At 37.9% G+C, this 19,426-nt stretch overlaps 1 protein-coding gene across 1 annotated transcript in view; it reads left to right on the forward strand.

Annotated features, from left to right (window-relative positions):
- LOC111603498 (opioid-binding protein/cell adhesion molecule homolog) overlaps nt 1–19,070 on the forward strand; it is a 64,425-nt gene extending 45,355 nt beyond the window's left edge. Inside the window, exons 3-11 of the mRNA XM_023321104.2 lie at nt 6,446–6,583; nt 13,340–13,540; nt 13,634–13,755; nt 15,809–15,959; nt 16,766–16,863; nt 16,948–17,069; nt 17,516–17,696; nt 17,788–17,961; nt 18,070–19,070. Coding sequence (XP_023176872.1) covers nt 6,446–6,583; nt 13,340–13,540; nt 13,634–13,755; nt 15,809–15,959; nt 16,766–16,863; nt 16,948–17,069; nt 17,516–17,696; nt 17,788–17,961; nt 18,070–18,288 — 1,406 coding nt within the window. The 3' untranslated portion in view covers nt 18,289–19,070. The remainder of the gene's footprint in view (nt 1–6,445; nt 6,584–13,339; nt 13,541–13,633; nt 13,756–15,808; nt 15,960–16,765; nt 16,864–16,947; nt 17,070–17,515; nt 17,697–17,787; nt 17,962–18,069) is intronic.
- Nucleotides 19,071–19,426: the final 356 nt, after the last annotated feature.

A 19,426-nucleotide genomic window follows, 5' to 3' on the forward strand; every position in this document is an offset into this window, starting at 1 on the left:
TTTTTCTTTCCACCCAACGTGGAGTCCGCCGAGTGCACAGGCGAAAGCGGATTTTGATAAATGCTTCGATGGAGAAGTCAAGTGAGTCAGCCAAAACGGCATCATCTTATGGCAACTGACAGCCAGCAGGCGCCTTTGTCATGTCATCAGCTACTCTGCTAAATTACGACCAATAAAACTCGAAAAAAGATGGAAAAACAGGTTGAGCTCCTCTGCTCTGCTGATGAACAGCTCGAAGTGGCTGGCTATGCGTTAATAATTTGCATGCATTTAATATGCATTTGAGAAATATGTGAAAAACACGTGCAAGAAGAAGCACACGAAGTAGAAGCAGCCAGGGCAAAGCCAATTTAGCTCGCGGCCCTTGTGCATGGAAATCTCAGCTAACAAGCAGACCATTCCGCCTGCAGAGAAAATGAAAATCTTGTTTTTGTTTTGCTCTGCTCGCACCTTGATGCAGGACGCGTTGAAGGTATTAGAGGTTTAGCATGCAGCAGGTAACTTTCAGTAGATAAGGCTAAGGCCTCTCTAATGGAATCTAGAGGGCATAGAGTTAGAGCTATGATGACTCCATATATCAGTTCATGTTCAGGTATTTCAGAATAGATTATTCAGAACTCTAAGCAAGCTGAACAAATCTTGAGGTTAGCTATCTAAGAGATGTCGATTTAGATGGGGTAAAGATACAGGTAGAATAACTAGATTCTATAGCGAATATGAGTTTAAGTTGAAGTAGCTCCGCAGAGCTAACTCTGGATGGTGATAAGCTGAGAGCAGAAAGCTCTAAGAGCAAGTAGGTCTATATGAGATATATGCATAAAAGTGAAGAATGAATATATTTCTATATATAATACAGATATGCTTAAGTAGAAAAAATATTATAGAAGAAAGTAGCTGGAAAATAGTAACTCTGATCCGTTTGATCAGTTAGCACATAAGACATATCTGAGGGAGCTGAGAGCTCTCTAATAGCATAAGGATTCAGAAAGTATAGAATTAAGAGACTTTCTAGATAGGGTACAGATATATTCCATATGCAATACTTTCTAGTTATATATCCATCTATGCAATAAGGATATAGAAAATATCAGTGGAAGTTAAATTGGTCTCAGCACAGCTAACTTTGAAGGCTGAGCTAGTTTTAGATTTAATTTAAAACTATTATTTATTATATATATATATATATATATATATATATATATATATATATATATATATATATATATAGATTCAATAAAAAATATTAAATGATGTTCCAGCTCAATCAACTTGAAACAGAAAATGAAATATGTTTTCTAATTAAACTTAGCTTAAGAGAGAAGTCAAACTCTTACAGTATTTTCTATATCCTTTAAGTATTTCCCAACTATATTTTATTTATTATTATTATTATATTTAAGCCACAGAAGCATTTCAAATATTTATTTGCTAAGCTTTTTCTATAAGAGTATTCAATGTTTGTCATGTCAGCTGGACATTTTCTATATATTTTTGTTATTTTTCTCGCTGCTCGCCGTTTTTCCTGTGCATAATTTAAAATGCTGTGAATTGCAGATAGAGCAGCGCCGTCAGGTGGATGCTAAAGAGAAGTAAACACAAAACTAATAGCAAAACATGCAAAGATGCTGATCGCAAACACACACACGCACACACACACACACACGCGCACACACACGCACACACATACACACACACCACACAGAGCATATCTAGCCAAAGTTTTAATGAAACAAAATGTGGCGCTTACGTGTGCTGTGTAAACGTATATAACCTGTGTACAGGTGAGCGAGCTCAACACCTAGCGTTTGCCCAGAGCATCGCCAATGCTCAGTTTGAAAGGTGTCGTCGCGTCCAACTTTACCGCAAAAACCAAAACAAAGTTTGTTAGAGCCACCCCAGCCACAGGAAATGAGAAAAGATACCAATACAACGGAATGATGTGCTGCAATATGCATATGACTCACCTGCACGGCGCTCACAGCCCACCTGTAAAGGTGCGCGCGTGCGAGTAAAATGATGAAGCGAATTCGCTATTTTACAGCTGGACAGCGCGTCCTTTGTTTGTTATATAAAATGAATCATTTTAGGAAATAACACTCATAGCGCGAATTGTATTCGTACGGATGTAACAGCTAACGGCGTATGGGCTTCTTATGGGGGAGTGCACGACTAGAAGATACCGCGAAAGTAGAGTAAAACTAATTTTTGAATGATCTCAGACTTGTTCTATATATAGTTACATACACACACACACTTGAGTAAGCAAGACGCTAAGTAAGGTTGCGCTTGTACTTACCAAAACAACCCACCATTAGAAACAGACTGAATGAACTTGGCTTCTATACATATGATCTTGTTGAAATTTAAAGAGCATGAAGATGACAGCTAAATGTGTGCAGCTAACAATATTTGAACTTTCAGCATGTGAAAAAGGAGGAAGAACTCTACCGAGAAGGATTAGTCGTAAGAGTATTACAATAGCAAAATTATATGCTCAAAAATCAATAATAAAAGTATCGATATTTATCGATATTATGTAAAAAGAATGATGTATGTATGTATATAAGACTGTTAGCTTTTAAGTCTCTTTTGAACCGCTCGAGCTGGATGCTTTGCCAAGTCATAGTCTGAGAAAGATTAATGTTTTGCTGCTTAAGAACACATTGACTCAGTCAAGGCTTCTTCTGCCAGTTACATTCATTTGCATAGCAACTTGATGCCCTGTTTAAGCCCTTTACAGTGCGTCATAATTGCAAATTCAATTTCGACAGAGCTCAAAGCTAGCGCTGCGGTTAAGCGCGAACAAGCATATCATCTGTTTGAGCAGCTGTTTTTCAGCAATAGTTACAAAACATTTCACTCAAAAAAACAAAAAAAAAGAAACTAGAAACCACAGAGAGACATGGAATTGGAGCTGCGTGAACACTCGATATGAATGACATTCGCATTGAAATGTCTGTCGCTGCTGCTGGTGCTGCTGCTGCTGTGGCAAGGTGCGTGCAACAAACAAAGCCCTTTGGCAAAAGGATGGCTCTGCGTTTTATGAACAAAAGCAAAGCGCTAATACCACATTCACACATTGGCACACACACAGAGCCACAGAGCCGCAGCGCCGCAGCGCCACAGCGCCACATTACCTTGTCGAGTCAGAGGCAGAGCTGTGTAGTGTTTGTGTTGCCAACTCACCTGTCTGCCTACCTGAACACTTCAAAATGTCTGTGTGTGTGCGTGTGTGTTTTAGATAAATTATTCAAGCAACAACTGCGCTTTTTAAAATCGAGTTTGTTGTGTGACGACGCAGACGACAGGCATTTGCGGTAAGCACTCGAGCACAAATCTAAAGTATATACCTCCACACACACACACACACACAGACACAGCAGGTGTGCATTTGTTTTCGTTAACTGTCTGCGCTTTGTGTGCCTGTGTGTGTGTGTGACCTAATTCTAGCCATGCAACAAACAAAAAAGGAGACACGTTGCAGCTCATTTTTCAGCACTGAGCAGATACTCAGTGCAGAAGCGTGCAAAGTTAACAAAAAAGCAAAGGCAAGAAAGTGGAGCTGACTGTGCCACAACGAAGTTGAAATACTCTAGCGGCAGACACACGCATATTGAGAGACTTGAGCCATATTAATAACACTGTCAAGCAAAGTTTGTGCCTGAGAATTTTCTTTGTAGATCTCGAATCTGAAATTGTTTACTTTAACCTCGCACATATCAAATCATAAAAGACAGTTGCCAAAGGCAGCAATGAAATGTAGCCAAGAGCTCAACAAATCCAAGTTTAAGAGCGACGAGGCAAACTGATTTACAGACGAACACACTTAGACTGATGAAAGTTGTTTCTTCTTAAGTGTGTGCGAGGTGTGCACCACTTGAAAGTGCGGGTGCGTTGCAGTTGCAAGACATTATGCATGGAAGCCATTGAAAGTTGCTAAATGGGGTATGCTGTTGGCAGCGTATGTCACAGGCTGAGGAAGGCATGTCAGAGCCTCTATTGTAGCTGCTCGTCGAGCACAGCCAACCAGAAGACTCTTAGTCTAAGATACCTAAACTAAAACTCATTCAAATCGAACAAGAAAACTTAGCTCGTCGAGCATACCCTGCTACAGCACTCTTAGTTGAAGATACCTGAACTGAATCTCTTTGAAATTGAAAAAGAAAACTTCGTTAGTCGAGCATTCCCGACCAGATGCCTCCTAGTTTAAGGTACCTTAACTGAACCACTTTCAAATTGAAAAAGAAAAGTTAGTTCGTCGAGCATACCCTGCTACAGCACTCTTAGTTGAAGATACCTGAACTGAATCTCTTTGAAATTGAAAAAGAAAACTTCGTTAGTCGAGCATTCCCGACCAGATGCCTCCTAGTTTAAGGTACCTTAACTGAATCTCTTTGAAATTGAAAAAGAAAAGTTAGTTAGTCGAGCATACCCTGCTACAGCACTCTTAGTTGAAGATACCTGAACTGAATCTCTTTGAAATTGAAAAGTATAACTTCGTTAGTCGAGCATTCCCGACCAGATGCCTCCTAGTTTAAGGTACCTTAACTGAAACTCTTTCAAATTGAAAAATAAAACTTTTTTAGTCAGACACATCCCACAGGATCACTTTAACTTGAAGACACCTTAACTAAAAGTCTTCCAAAGTGAAAGAGAAAACTTAGCTAGTCGAGCATACCCACCTAGCGCACCCTGCCCTATGCCAACTCTGCCAGCAGGCACAGCTCGCTCGACTTAAATTGCTTAAATTTCTTATGCATTTCATGCATGCAATTTAAGGCCAGCTGCAGTGCATGTGTCCAAGGCTCTGACACATTTCGTTGGGGCTCAGCTGACACGAATGATTCTGCCGAGAGGCTGAAAGCTTTCTTCTAGCTTCTGTCTCACATGAAGACAATGCACCTGCAAGTGCTGCAGTTTTATTTCCCAGTTTTATAAGATAGAATGTTTATCCATATCTTCGTAATCATATACTGCGCTTCAAAGTAATTCTTCTCAGATATGGCACACTACAGCTTCGAGCTTGAAAGCGATATTTATGTTATGCCACCCGCTGTGACGTAGAGCACAGTTTGACAACTGCTTGAAAAGAAGTGAAGAAGTCTTCGTACTGCAATTCAGACCAGTCAGAGGAGCTGTATCGAGTAAACTTCATTCACATTTCTCCCGCTTCAGCTTTAAGGTTCTCATCAAATTTAATGTGCAACAGCATTTCCAAGTTGTTCGCCATAAAACGAGGAATGTGCAACCACAGCGAACTGGGCGAAGAGAGGATAAGTCACCTGCTAGCTAAGTGCCAGCAACTAAGATGTTGGCCGTGTGGAGAAAACATTGCCAATGTCCAGACCATGTGTCTCTGGGCGTCATAAAAATGCAAAAGTGCAGTCAGTGCGTATACGCGTTGTTTTTCCAGAGAGATTTGCTGATGTAGCTAGTTTAATACTCTCATTGAGAAGGGGTATAATGTGGCTTAGCTGATTCTATGTGTTTATGCTCTTTACTAGGACCAACAGCTGAGTTTATATATTCAATACTTAGGCTATTCATTCATAGGAATGCTATAGATGACTATAGGATATATTCAGCTCTTCTCTTTAAAATATTGAGAGAGTCCTTAGTATACTCACACATAAGAATATCTGGTTTAACTCCTGAAAATTTCAAGAAGATTAGAACTCCAGAGCCCAAGCTCCTTCAGTCTGTTTCGCATAGCAGGGAACAGCACGCAGAACAGACTCTCTTCTGTCTGTCTCTGGATATCTCATTCAAGATGACAGCATCTCTGCGCTCAGTTCCGGGTATTTGCTAGTCGTTCACTCCCGACCAGAATACACTCGACTTGTCTTCTGACAGTACCTGCCTGCTTAATGCCAGCAGTCTTACTTGCTCCTTGGGGCGCTTTTTGATGGCAAACTTTTATTTTTTCACGAATCCTGCTGTTGTTGCAGCTATTGTAATCAAATTTGTCACGCTGCGTTGGTGTTTGAGCTAAGAACTTGAGCAACTACTGAAAGTTCGCTTAGGGTCTTGGGGGCAGACTTTAGTTGCCTCGTCGCGCACATTTGTCGCCAATGTGAAAAGGCGAACATGTCTTGGCTAGCTGGCCAACTGGCCAACTAGCTAACTGGCTAGCTGCCTGGCCTAAGTCAGACGAGCTTAAAACGTCGTTGAAAGTGGCTTAAGGCATTTTCGCCACTCCAAACGATGCCCCAAGGAAACCAAATGGTTCAATATGCTGCGTGAACATTGAGCATATCAGGTGGCATCGATACGCGCCACAGCAAATGCTTACGAGCATCCGGGGAGTTATGTATTGGGGAGAGTAAGGTAATATATTTTTATGCTAATTGAAAGACATTTCAATGGAACATAAATTTATATTCGATATGCGATAAGAACTTGCGTCTGCTGTTTCTATATACCCATTTGCTTCTTCTACTTTCAGGTAACAATGCCGCTCAGCCCCTTGCGGCCTCGTCCACCTCATTGACGGCGGCGCAGCCGCGTTTCCTGTCACGCGGACACACCTATCGCGCCGTGGTGGGCGACACACTCGTGCTGCCCTGTCAGGTCGAAAATCTGGGTAAGACAACGAGAATATATAAAATTTAAATAGAAATTCGCATAATTAATAGATCGTCATTGGCATTAAATATCGCAAATTCCAATCGCATTTCGTTCGATTACCGTAGGCCGCAAAGCCAAATAACAAATATGCAAATATGTTTCTAGCCAAAATGTCTCTCTGCATAAATTTTACAAAAACATCCATAAACAATGGCTGGCAGGCTGAACAGCAACAGCAACAGCAACGGCAACGGCAACGGCAACAGCAACTGAGCAACAATGCAAAACCAACAGCTGTCAACAGCTTGTCGCTCCCTGTTTTCCTGCCCAGGCCAACGAGCAACATATTTATCAAATGACAGCTATAAATTTATAAACACAAATCGAATTCGTTAATTAAAGTCGGTCGTGGGCCAAATTCAACTTTGCTTTAAAATTAAATAGAAACTAAAATTGAAATTATATAAAACACAGACTTTTTTACTTAGTTTATAGAAAAGATTGCTGAAGAGCCTTGAAATTATATTAAACACCTTATAAACACAGCTAGCTAAAGCTAAAGTGATATGAATTCAACTCAAAACTGTATTTATTATTATTATTATTTTAATATATATTATATGAATGTGCTTCGACTCGATTTGAAATGCTAGATAAATGTGGAAAATTTTTTAAAATTTTCCAAATTATTTTAAAATGAAATCACAAAAGGAACATTTATATAAGCAAAGGGCTGTATAATATATAACACAGACAAGTCATTTTAGACTTTGTGTAAGCTTAAAAATAAAATCTAAAATTCATATTTAAGTTATTCATATTTAAGCTAAATTTTGAAAGCATTAATTTTGCTAACATATAAGATTATTGAGTTAAAAATTTGGTGTGCTCTAAGCCAAGATAAGACAGCATTTAGGCTAGCGATTTCGATTATTTAATAAAGCGAGCATCATTTAAGAATATTTGACTGCTTTAGAAAGAATCATTTGTAGTGCTACTCAGACCAGATCAAGGCACCATTGACTGTAGGCAGTCGGAAGATGAATGTGGCTTAAGAATTGGGTTTGAGGCAAGCGCTGTTAAGCTTGGCGCACAAATTGGAACGTCAAACCCAATTTATAGGTCGTATATATTGTAAGACTGATTTGATCAACTTTGGAGGCACCTCAGGAAGTCGCTGACCATACGCCATAAATTGGGTTTGACGTTCCAATTTATGTGCCATGTTTACCAGCAACCACCCAGGCGCCTTCAAAGTTTGTTCAGTGAGTCTTGCAATATGTAAAAATATCACTTTCTCATATACTTTGCTATATATAAGCTGCTTGGCATCGTTTTCATATCTGATTTTAATTAAGCTTAACATACTGTAGGTGGTTTACTTCAAGCTATTATTGTTGACATTTGTCTATTCGATTTCAATCAAGTTGCTGCTTGGCCGAGCTTTACTCACGATTTTCTGCGCTTTTCCAATTTCCTTTTCCCATTACGATACTTTCAAGGTTATCTCGAGAGTACTCAACTGGGCTTGCCTTCAATTTCCTTGTCTTTATATATCTGAGCATGGCCTTGAGATGTTTTGCAATTGCTTACTGAATCACATCGAGTCATATTAATTAAAAGTTCCGCTTGAGAAGCAAATTCAGCGTATTTAAACTGTTCTACAAACTATTTTTCACACTGACCCAGCTCATTTGTATTTTCATTTACAGAGCACCAAGTTTGGCATCCTTAGAAATTAATATAAACATATTTTATTCACTTTAATGCACAAAATTGATGTGAGAATCGGGAAAAGTTTACATAAATCGAGTTGCCAAAGTGGTTCAATGGGATTCACTGAGTAATTAAACAGTTTTCGCAACTTTTATACATGATTTTAAGGTTGTCTACGCCCTGTTGAACAAACATTAAACAAACAAATTTACAAATACTTCAAAAGTAATTTTTGTAAATTCACAGCGCCCGAGTTTAAGCCCTTGTGAAGGTAAAAACATTTTAAGCATTAATAAATAAATAAAAAATTTACTGAATGCATTTATCATAGGGCTGAGCACACACACTTAAACATGACCCAGTTTAAAGGCTGAAATTGTTGCCAAGAGTTTTAATTGCAGCTGCCGTTGACAAGCCAATAAATAAAATGCAATTAACCGCTCGCTCGTTCGCGGGTTCGTTCGTTCGCTCAGCGAAATGAAAATAAATTGAACATTGACGGCATCGACGACAATGCGACCGAAATCTGTTCAGGCTGTCAGTTATCATTGGTCCATATGGAGGCCAGCATCAACAGCAGCAGCAGCAGCAGCAAGAGATAAATGCAACACATTCTAGCAGCAGCTGAAATATTACCGTTCCCTGCATATTTGTTTAATCAAACACAGTTGCTACTTATGCACATATTTTAAATAATATTGTTGAAATCGTTGAAATGTGTGAATTTAATCAACTTTCATATTTCTGTTGTTCCAATTATAATTGGCAAGTGCTGGGCCCTGCCTGACTGCAGAATACCCTGCCACAGCTTAAAGCTGCAGTTAAGCACTTCACATATAAATACACCAGCGTGTGCGTGGCTGTGTGTGTGTGACTACATATAAAAGCACCTATAAGCACTTGCCTTAGTGCTTCTGTCAGCTCCCTACTATGTGTAATAGACTGTTTGAACTTCAGTTCTAGTTGTCCAATCTTGATGAAATTTTCAGAATATACCTCTGACATTAACATCTGTGTGTATATCGAAAATCAAGCCTCTAGCATTTGAAATAAGTTTTCTTTTACAGTTTACTAGAGCTTCAATTATAAGATCAGACATATAAAATATTCATAAGCTGTGAGCTCAATACTAAGTCACACATACCAAATTTGATGCCTCTACCTGCAATAGTCTTAAAAAAAAATGCTTTAAAAACTAAATCTAAATATTAATTCTAACCTTATTTTATGATCAAATATTGAAAAAAAGGTATAACGTGCGCTGTATTAGGTATATAAAAATATATATTACAAATATCAAGTCTCTTGCTTTTGAAGTTCTCGATATTAAGTAGCTGGACGAAAGGACGAATCGATGGACAGATAAATATGGCCACATCCAATCAGCTGTTAATCTTCACCAAGATTATAAGCTCAGACCTCGCCAAGCCTTCTTCTGGCAGTTGCATACACAAACCACAAAGCCAATATACCCCATTTAATGGCCTTACATTAAACGTCACTGTTAAACATTGACTCGCCGTCTTCAATAAGTGTTAAAATAAGCAAGTCTCGGGACACATGTTTGTGTTTAGTCAACAAACTAATAGCAAAACAAACGTCGATGTGCAGAAAACAAACATTATTTCAACTCTGACTATTATCATTGCTGTGCTGCATTTAATCCCCAATTAGTCTTTAAAGCGAATGAATGGGACGGGACGGTTTAATTGCGCTATTAAATTACCTGTCAAGTGCGGTAAAAGAAGCGGGGTAAAAAAACATGGATTAATTGACACAATTGAGAAGGAAAGACAAGGCGGCCCAGGGCAAAATAGTATTTAATCCAATAAAACAAATTAAGTATCAAATGGTCGACGAAGCCCTTCGTCATGCAAACGGTTGAAGAATAAAGAAAACATAACAACTAAAGAACATGAATGGATCGATGAGCCGTAAGACTGCATAGGCTACAGTATAAAGAAATTTAATTAAACAGTTGAAAAAGGCAATTCGATCAAAGAACCTGACTGAGCAATACCCTGACTTCCACTTATAACAAACACCTTGATATGCCTTAGGGATAAAATGCATCACTGCAAACTCCAAGCAAACTTCCGGTTATTTTGCCGTCATTTACTCCCGACTAGGCACTCATCGTTGTCGTCATAGATGATCGAAGTTGCAGACACTTGCAAGCGGCTTCAGGTCTCAGAAAGGCATCCAATTTGCTAACAACTTTGGCACAAATTCATGTTTTCCAAATAAAAAAGTTATAAAATATAAATAAAACTCCATTTTTATTGGCCAAATGTGAGCTGAGCTCAATAATATGAACACACGGCCCACCCCTTGGCACACAGCTGACGCGCTGGGCGCATCGAACCTTTTGCCCTCAAGCAACTGCTGAACAATTACGAGCGAGCAATACGAAATTTCAATCCGATTCAATAATAATCAAAGTCATAAAAAGATGATTGTGTGCGTTTAAGTCGCTTTTATAGGCGTCCCTTCGAGGTGGGGCAGAAGTAAAGGCTTACAGCAGACAGTTTTCGGTCCTTTATCCCTGCACTCACGTAAATGTTTATGTATTGTTTGCTTGTATTTTTAACCGGTTTATGTCAAGCTGCCCACACACAAATTTTGTGGCCAATTCAAGTGGTTGTTAGACCTCACAATACCTAATGCAGTTAGCATTACAATTTGCCAGTCGTAGAGGGGCAGCAGTTGACAACTTTTACCTAGAAGAACAGCGTCGAATGAACTTGCCCACTCAATTATTATTTTATTTATAAATAATTGTATTGCAGCCACAGTTTAAAACTAACACAAAACGAAGTCTTTTGCTGCAGCCAAACTTTCATTACTTTTCAATTTTCATTACACATGTCAACAGGGCTAAGTAAGCTAGACTTTGCCTACTTTTTTTTAAAGGTTGAAAGAGAAAGTATTTCATGGCCTCAAATCTTTAAACGGAAATTGAAAAAAAAAAATGATTTTTTGATATATTTGGGGCTTTCTTATGTGAAGAAATATTTTTTTTTACCAATAGAAACTGTTTTAGAATTAGAAAAAAACGTTTTCAGACTGTGCTATCGATTGTTTAAAGGTCGCAGTTTTAAGCTGGAACTGCAGTGCGGGTATAGTTCAGCTGTTCAGTTAGCTCTAAAGCAAAGTCTCAAAAGTAATCGAAAAACCAGTTTCATTCAGTCAAATCTACTTCCTGCTTAATAAAGTCTGTGAAAAGCGCATGACAAAGAGTAGAGAGCTCTAAAAATTTAATTTAAAAAGTCCAAAGTCCAAACAACGACTAAAAAGTGCACTAATTAGAAACGGGTATACGCTAGTCGGACACTTCCACTCACTAGTGCAGTCTTTAATAGCTTTAAAACAAAAGTTGCAGCAGACAGAGGCAGCCTAGCGTACGTCTGTACAGATAATTTAGAGATAATAATCTAAGATGAAGCAGATTTGTTGCGGGTAAATTGTTCAATGCTTTAGAATGTTTTGTTAATGGAGATTGCCAAGTTGAGCGTCTCAGACAATAATAAATAAATAAATTATGCGTCAGGCAAACGCATTTAACAAATTTATGCTTTGCCAGCCATAAAGAAACGTAAGTTATATAAAATATGCAAAAAGAAAAGAAACAGAAAAAGCAAAAAGAAAAGACGAAAAATCTGTTGGCAACATCTGTGAAATTATGTCATTTATATGAGCAAACACACTAAAAAATAGATGAAAACAGCAGCAGACAGAGCAGACAACAGACAACAGACAACAGACAGCAGACAGCAGACAGCATCCAATTGGATAGCCAAACAAGGGACTGTACACAGCTTAGTAGACGGATCCAAAAGCGGATAGCATATTAGATAGATGGCTTTATATTATAACTATATATATATATATATCTCCCTCTCACTCTCACTTTCCCTGTCTCTGTCCCTATCTATCTCTGTGCGTAGGTTTGTCTTTGCGGCTAGTCTACAAACACAACTACAATTTGAACTCTGCTGTCCACTTGATAGTCATTTATTTAGCTTTTTACAAGTGCGAGGGCTGTCTCAACAGTATTCAGCCTGACATAATCCTAGTTGAATGTCAGCTGAAGATTTTACTATTGTTTAAGCAGCTTAAGCTTAAAGTTGAAGAACCCTAAACTCTTTTAGTGTTTGCTTCTTGAACAACGAAAGTGAATTCTCTGCTTATGTGATTCAAAAGAATTTTATTGGGAATGTTCGCAGTCTAAAGTTGAGTTTGATTCTATTTTGAGAGAGTTGAAAATTGCATTTTCCAAAGACTAAAACTAACATCGCTGGAGTTGGCATTTCTCCTTGTATTTTAAGCAGAAATTAAAAATGAAAAAGCTTCTGCACACAACAAAGCTGAAAGCAGTTCAAACATTTCTTTTCCAACTGGCCAAAAATTGTGTAGTAAAAATGGCAATCGAAGCCTCAAGCAGCTCACTCAGATTGAAATATTTTTCTTTCAAGACTTAAAGTAAGAATTTTGCAGCCGGAAGCCAGCTTAAAAGTTGTTCATAGTCCAGAAGCAGCGAAAAGTATTCAAAAATCAATTTCTGCTGGCCCCAAAGAATTTACAGGTATCTCCTAAGGCAATTAGACTAGATTAACTCAAATAATTTGGAAATTAGATTTTCCACAACTTCAGTTCACTTAGAGACATTATTTTGGATATAGCTCAACAGAAGGTCTGTTGAAGAGCCAGCTGCAGCAACAGCATTCTGTTCGAACGGATGTAGAGCTGTGAGGACATTTCAAACAGACCCGATATTCATTTCACTTTATAGCTTAAAGCACACCTTGAAGTAGCTAGAAAGTTCCCTATAGTAAGAGGGAAGCCAGGCTGTGAGTGTATAAGGGAAGATAATCTTGAAGCAGCGCAAGCAAAGTCTTTTTATTATCCATTCTGTTCGTACCACCCTCGCCTCTTAATATTTGCACTGTGGTATTTAACAATAATTTTTCCCACAAACAACAAGAAGAAGAGGAGCACACACGATGACATTTTTGTTAACGCCTTTTCATATATTTTGTGTGTGTTTCCTTCGCAGGCAATTTCGTGTTGTTGTGGCGCCGCGGCACAAATGTGCTCACCGCCTCGAACATTATGGTGACACGGGATGAGCGCGTGAGACTGATAGATGGCTACAATCTGGAGATATCCGATTTGGAGCCGCAAGACGCCGGCGACTACGTGTGCCAAATCAGTGACAAAATCAATCGTGATCAAGTGCATACGGTGGAAATATTGGGTAAGTGTCACAGTTCACAAACTTGGAACAACTCAACTGGCAATGAATATTAATGAGAAATATGCTAAACTCATAATTCTACTCTCTTTACAGTGCCTCCCAGCGTGCGTGCCATACCCACGTCTGGCCAATTGCAGGCACGCAAAGGCGGACCCATTACGCTGGAGTGCAAGGGCTCGGGTAATCCGGTGCCATCCATTTACTGGACCAAAAAGGTTAGTAATATATCATTAATTGAAGTTGCAGGGGATGAACAAAGCTGTCTGAAATAAATAGTAATAAGTAAAAAAGAAAATAAACGGTAAAATAAGAAGAAATATTTAATATTAATACCCTTATTATATATATATAAATATTTTATATATATATATATAAATATTATATATAGATATATATAAATATTTTATATATAGAAATTTTGGTGCCCTGACGTCGGCTTTTTTTCTCTTTTTTGAAATTCTTGTTACAAATTATGGAAAATATTAAAAAATGCAAATGGGACTGGGATCAGGGTATCTCCTAGTCGGGCACCGACTAGAGCTTTCTTACTTGTTAAATATAAATATATTTATAAGTATGTAAATAATATATAAAATAAAATGCTATTAACTATTATTTACTTTAACAAATATATAATAATAATAAATTTAGTAAGCAGCCTGGGTATTTGAATCGTAACATAATTAACATTACGAAAATGATCATAAGAAAATCATATTGGTAATGATCATTATCGTTAATGATTTTTACCAGTAATAATCATGTACACAAATCATCATTTTTCTTAATGATCATTGTCGCTAATGAAGATTACGACAAACTTCATTATTATAATCACAATTAGTGTTTATAAATAACTAAAATAAATAACCTATAAGTAACTAAAATACTAAAATGATATATTTTCAACATTTAAACACTTATATGTTTATTAAACAAAAAAAACTTAAATATATATTCAAATATTTACAAAAAAAAAACCTTAAATATATTTAAACAAATACAATATTTATTAGAGAAATACAAATAATTTAAACTTAAACAATTTAACAAAAAACTTAAATTAATTCACTATTTGCACTGCACCGCACAGCGACTGACCCAGTCCAGGTCATCAACTCGACTGATCGCCCACAGCTGCTGCGGCGCCCTTTTATACCCAAAAGTCACTCGAGAGCCAACTGCAGCAGAGCTCTTGAGACCTTTTTGAGTGAGAATTCACACTCATTTTGAATTAAGTTAGAAGCTAGCTATATACACACAACTTGTCATTCTGATCGGGAATATATATGCTTTACATATATACCTATACTTCATAAATTATATAAAGATAATGTGCTTTTATATGCTGATTTCTTTAAAAATGCGAAATTAGCGTATAATGATTTTATTAAAATGTATGTAACATGCAGAAGGGGGCGTGGCAGATCCCAGCGTATACATAAAGTATATATATAATATATAGCCCTGTCCGTCTGTCTGTTTTTCCGTCCCGCTCTCTTTGAGAACATTGGAAATAGAGATTTGGTAACTGTTCAATGAAACAAGTGACAAAGTGTGCTCAGAGAGAGAGAGAGAGAGAATATATTTGTGTCTAGGAAGTTGATCTACCTGCTGGGTTGCACCTTCCACCTGCTACCTTCTGCTTGCCAAGCAGAGACAACGTTTGGCTTGCTGCACTTTTAGACATTTCCGTTCGATTTGTTTGCTTGCATGCTTTGCTCTTGACATGGGCAAAGCTCAATCACTCGATGCGACTGTGAGTGTGCGGGTGCCAAGAAGGAAGAAGAAAGAAAAGTCGTAGTAGCAGAAGAAGAGGAAGAAGAAGAAGTTGTATGTCATTTAATTTCGCTTCAATCTAGTGCCATTTCCGGCAACCTTAACACGACCCACAGCATGTAAGTTCGATTTTCTATTTGCTTTTGGAGCTGATATCGACACGTGTTCCCCGTTGGCCCAGGACACGACTGTCTCAGCCAAAAGACAGACTGGCTACACATACATGGCCTCTTGTGACACTCCCCTCCCTCTCTCTCTCACTCTCTCTGCTGTTGCCGAACAATTTCATCTTGTTCTCGATTTGGTTGCTTACATTTAGTTGTAGGAACAACGGGTTAACTGTGACTCCTTGAGTCGTCGAGTGTCTTTCTTTCATTCCTCTTTTTCAGTTTCTGTTGACAACTGTAGTTGACTTTTTGACATCCACTGCTCTCGCCCTCAATGACTTTACATTTATTGCCAAGCAATTCTCTTCTTCTTCTCTAACAGAGCGGCACGGGTAAATCGCCAGCCAGAATCGGCGATGGACCTATTCTCACACTGGACAAATTGGAGCGCCAGCAGGCGGGCGTCTATCAATGCACCGCCGACAATGGAGTCGGTGACCCAGTCACAGTCGATATGCGCCTCGATGTTCTATGTAAGTTTATCCTGAATAATATATACAGACACCTATATATATTTAACGATTCATTCGACTACAAAATTTGCAAATTATTTTTACACTGTGCAGCCAAAATTTTAGTTTTCAGCTTAGATAAAATGTTGAATGCATTTTTAATGCAAATGAAAATTCAGTTCTTAGTAGCAGAAGCTCAGCTATTAGCAAAGTTTGGCTATACAAACCAAGTGGCAATAGCATAAGGTTAATGCACATTCTTTGATTGTTTCTTAAATAACTTAAAAAATAAAAAAAAATTACTTTCTCCTTTGGCTTCAAATTTTGAGCTGCTTCAAAAAATTTTCAGATTCGAAATCTATGTAAAAAATAGTTTTAAAATTATTATAAAACAATAATCAATTTTGTTGAACAGAGTTAGTCAGCGACTAAAGCAGGTCGAACATTAAAATAATAATTTAAATTATAGCTAAGCAAATCATATTAAAAAAATATGAATTTTAATTATGAGTAAACACAATTTCGAATATAAAATTTGTTATATTATTTTAGAATTTTTTTCTTTCATAAATATTTTTCTATATAATTAGAAGTCTTTGACTATTGTTTTCTTTTTTATATATAAATGTATTTATAATAATTTATGCTTTTATTTAATGAATTTATGCACTAAATTAATGTGAGCAATTGCTATGAAATATTCATGGCTTTGTACAGTATTCAAACCTGAGTATTTGTTGGCCTTTTGAGTCAAATTTTTTTAAATAGAATTAAGCCTAATTTAGAGCCACCATTGTATAGCCTTAACTTGTCTAATCTGTTTTCAGACCCACCCGATATTCAGGTGGAGAAATCCTGGATACATTCTGGCGAGGGATTCGAGGCGAAACTCGTTTGCATTGTTTACGCCGATCCAGTTGCTACGGTGCGTTAAGCTCTTCCCTTTAGCTTTCAATTCTATTGCTCATAATCATCTGCATCAATCATTTACATCGTGTTATCTCCGCAGGTCTCCTGGTATCAAAACTCATTTCCCATACAAACAACTGATCGAAGGATTATGAATACACGAGCCAATCGACACACTCTGACCATCAGACACATCCAGCAGGAGGACTTCGGCAACTACAGGTGAACTAGAACACTGTAACTTCTATCTGAATGATGGAAGAGTTAACAACAGCCACAGCTACATATAGTTACTTGGCCACCTTGCCAAGAGACATCGTCTCTTGACCATTTACAGAAACAAACAAGTTTGCAGCCCATCACTGTCAGTCTGTCTGAAGTTTCCCAACGTTGACAAAACATTTCACATATAGCAAGAAAGTTTATGTTTTTGTTTTTGTTTTTGTTAAGGGTCTAGTTGGAGTCAAGTTGAGTTGACTCCATAGAACACATCCGTCGTCAACCAGGCTTGTTGGCAAGTGGCTGCTGACAGTTGTAGCCAGTCAGACTGTCAGGCTGAGGCAAGAAGCTAATATACTCTTCTCACAAGCTGAACGAGCGTAGTTATTAATAGACAGCAGAAGTTAGGCATGTGACACAGTCTCTAAACTCAACTTTCTTCTGGACAGCTGCGTTGCTGACAACTCTTTGGGGCGCTCGCGCAAATACATGGAGCTGTCGGGACGGCCGGGCCCGGCTGAGTTTTATTCCCCCAAGTGGGGTCGCTCCTCGGACAGCTACAACTTGACATGGAAAATAGACAGTTATCCGCCGCTCGAGGAGGTGCGTCTGCTCTATAGACGTGTGCTGGTAAGTCCAACGAATTGAGGCCTAAGTCTGGACAATATTCAAATTTATTGGTGCTAATTTCACGTTGATTTCATTCTCTCTCGCCTCTCAGATGAACGACACTTTCCAGCAGCCAGGCAGATGGCACGATTTTATACTGACACCCGAGCATCGTCCAGCCTCCGAGCCGCTAACTCACATCATGTCGTACACTATTAAGCACTTGCATCCTGGCGCCTATTACGAAGCAATTGTTCAAGCTAAAAATCGATATGGCTGGAATGAGGTGAGTTGGGTTATTAGCGTAGAGTAGAGTTTAAAACGGGTTCTCAGCATATTTTCTCTGTTTATACTAAACATATATTCCCTATTCCCTTGACTTTTACCTTCTTAGGTCAGCGATATATTCCAATTTATTGTCGCCAGCAACAGCATGGATATTGCGCCCGAGGATGCCGAGGTCGTGGCCAGTTCCAAGTCGAGAAGCAACAGCGGCGCTCTGAGCAGTCTACAGAATGCTTTGCCCCACTGTCTGCTGCTGCGTGGCGCTTTGCTGCTCGTCTTCGGCTTACGGAACAGTCAGTTCGACAGACTGCGATTGGGCTTGGGGTAAGCATGGACCTTCCACAGACACTGCATTGACTAAAGCTTGCATGCATATAAACGTTACATTGTATTCATTTGCTAACTACGATAGGGTAGTATATGAAGGCTAACACTACACAGTCCAACAGAATTTGGTAAACAGGAATCAGACTTTATGACTTTTTAATAACTTAAATAGGCATCTAATGCTGGAATAGCTCACTAAATTTGAGTTGTTCAGAATTCCCAGCTTTGGAGAGATCTGACCTGAATAGACCTAAATATATCTTTAAAGTTTCTGAAAGTAAAATGCCCTTTAAATGTTTATATCATATTTTTATCACTGAGACATCATTTGCTGCAATAGATTTGAAGACAAAGAGGCCAAGGGAGAGGGATACGGGCAGAGTTGGTATAGAGCAAGTGATCCTTAGCATCTAGAAATCATTTATGACAGATCCTCAAATTACTATTAAACAAGTATATCTCAATGTATTTAGCTTTCAAATACAAAATATTAGCTCAGTTTGATTCTTGGTGTCCTCGATTTTGTTGGCCTGTGTAAGACGCGTTCCAGTTGCTGCAATAGTTTTTCAGCTTAAGTAAAGCACTTTTAATTAAATTTTGTCAATGAATAAATTATTTTTTGCGTTGCCTAGAAAACAAACCAAAGAGATAGCCCTATGAGTTTTTGTGAAAATATATGTAAAAATTATGCAAAAAACAACTAAACAACATCCAATGTAAATAATTTATCAAGCATTTTGTCAGCGATTTAATTAGCAAAAACCAAAAACCAAAAAAAAAAACAACGAGAAATATAAAATCGGAAACATAAAATGCGAAATGCAATATACGAATAAAGAATACAAATATACATATATATATATATATATGTATATGTATGTGTATCTACGTGTAAGAGCAGTAAATCCATAGTCGGATAATCCAGTCGAAGTAGGTCATGTAAATATGCATTAGATATTTGAATGTGAATTACATTTTATGTATTTCATTAAAAACAAGCAGAGAAAAAAAACGGGAAAAAAAGAACACAAAAGCTACACTGCGTAAATAATATATATGTAAATTAAGCCAGCATTTTATAGTGATATTATTTAGTTTTAAATAAAATCATGAATACCAAATTGAAACACCATTGTAAA

The sequence above is a fragment of the Drosophila hydei genome, unplaced genomic scaffold, assembly GCF_003285905.1.
Source record: "Drosophila hydei strain 15085-1641.00,03,60 unplaced genomic scaffold, DhydRS2 tig00008144-arrow-arrow-pilon, whole genome shotgun sequence".
In the NCBI taxonomy this organism is placed as follows: Eukaryota; Metazoa; Arthropoda; class Insecta; order Diptera; family Drosophilidae; genus Drosophila; species Drosophila hydei.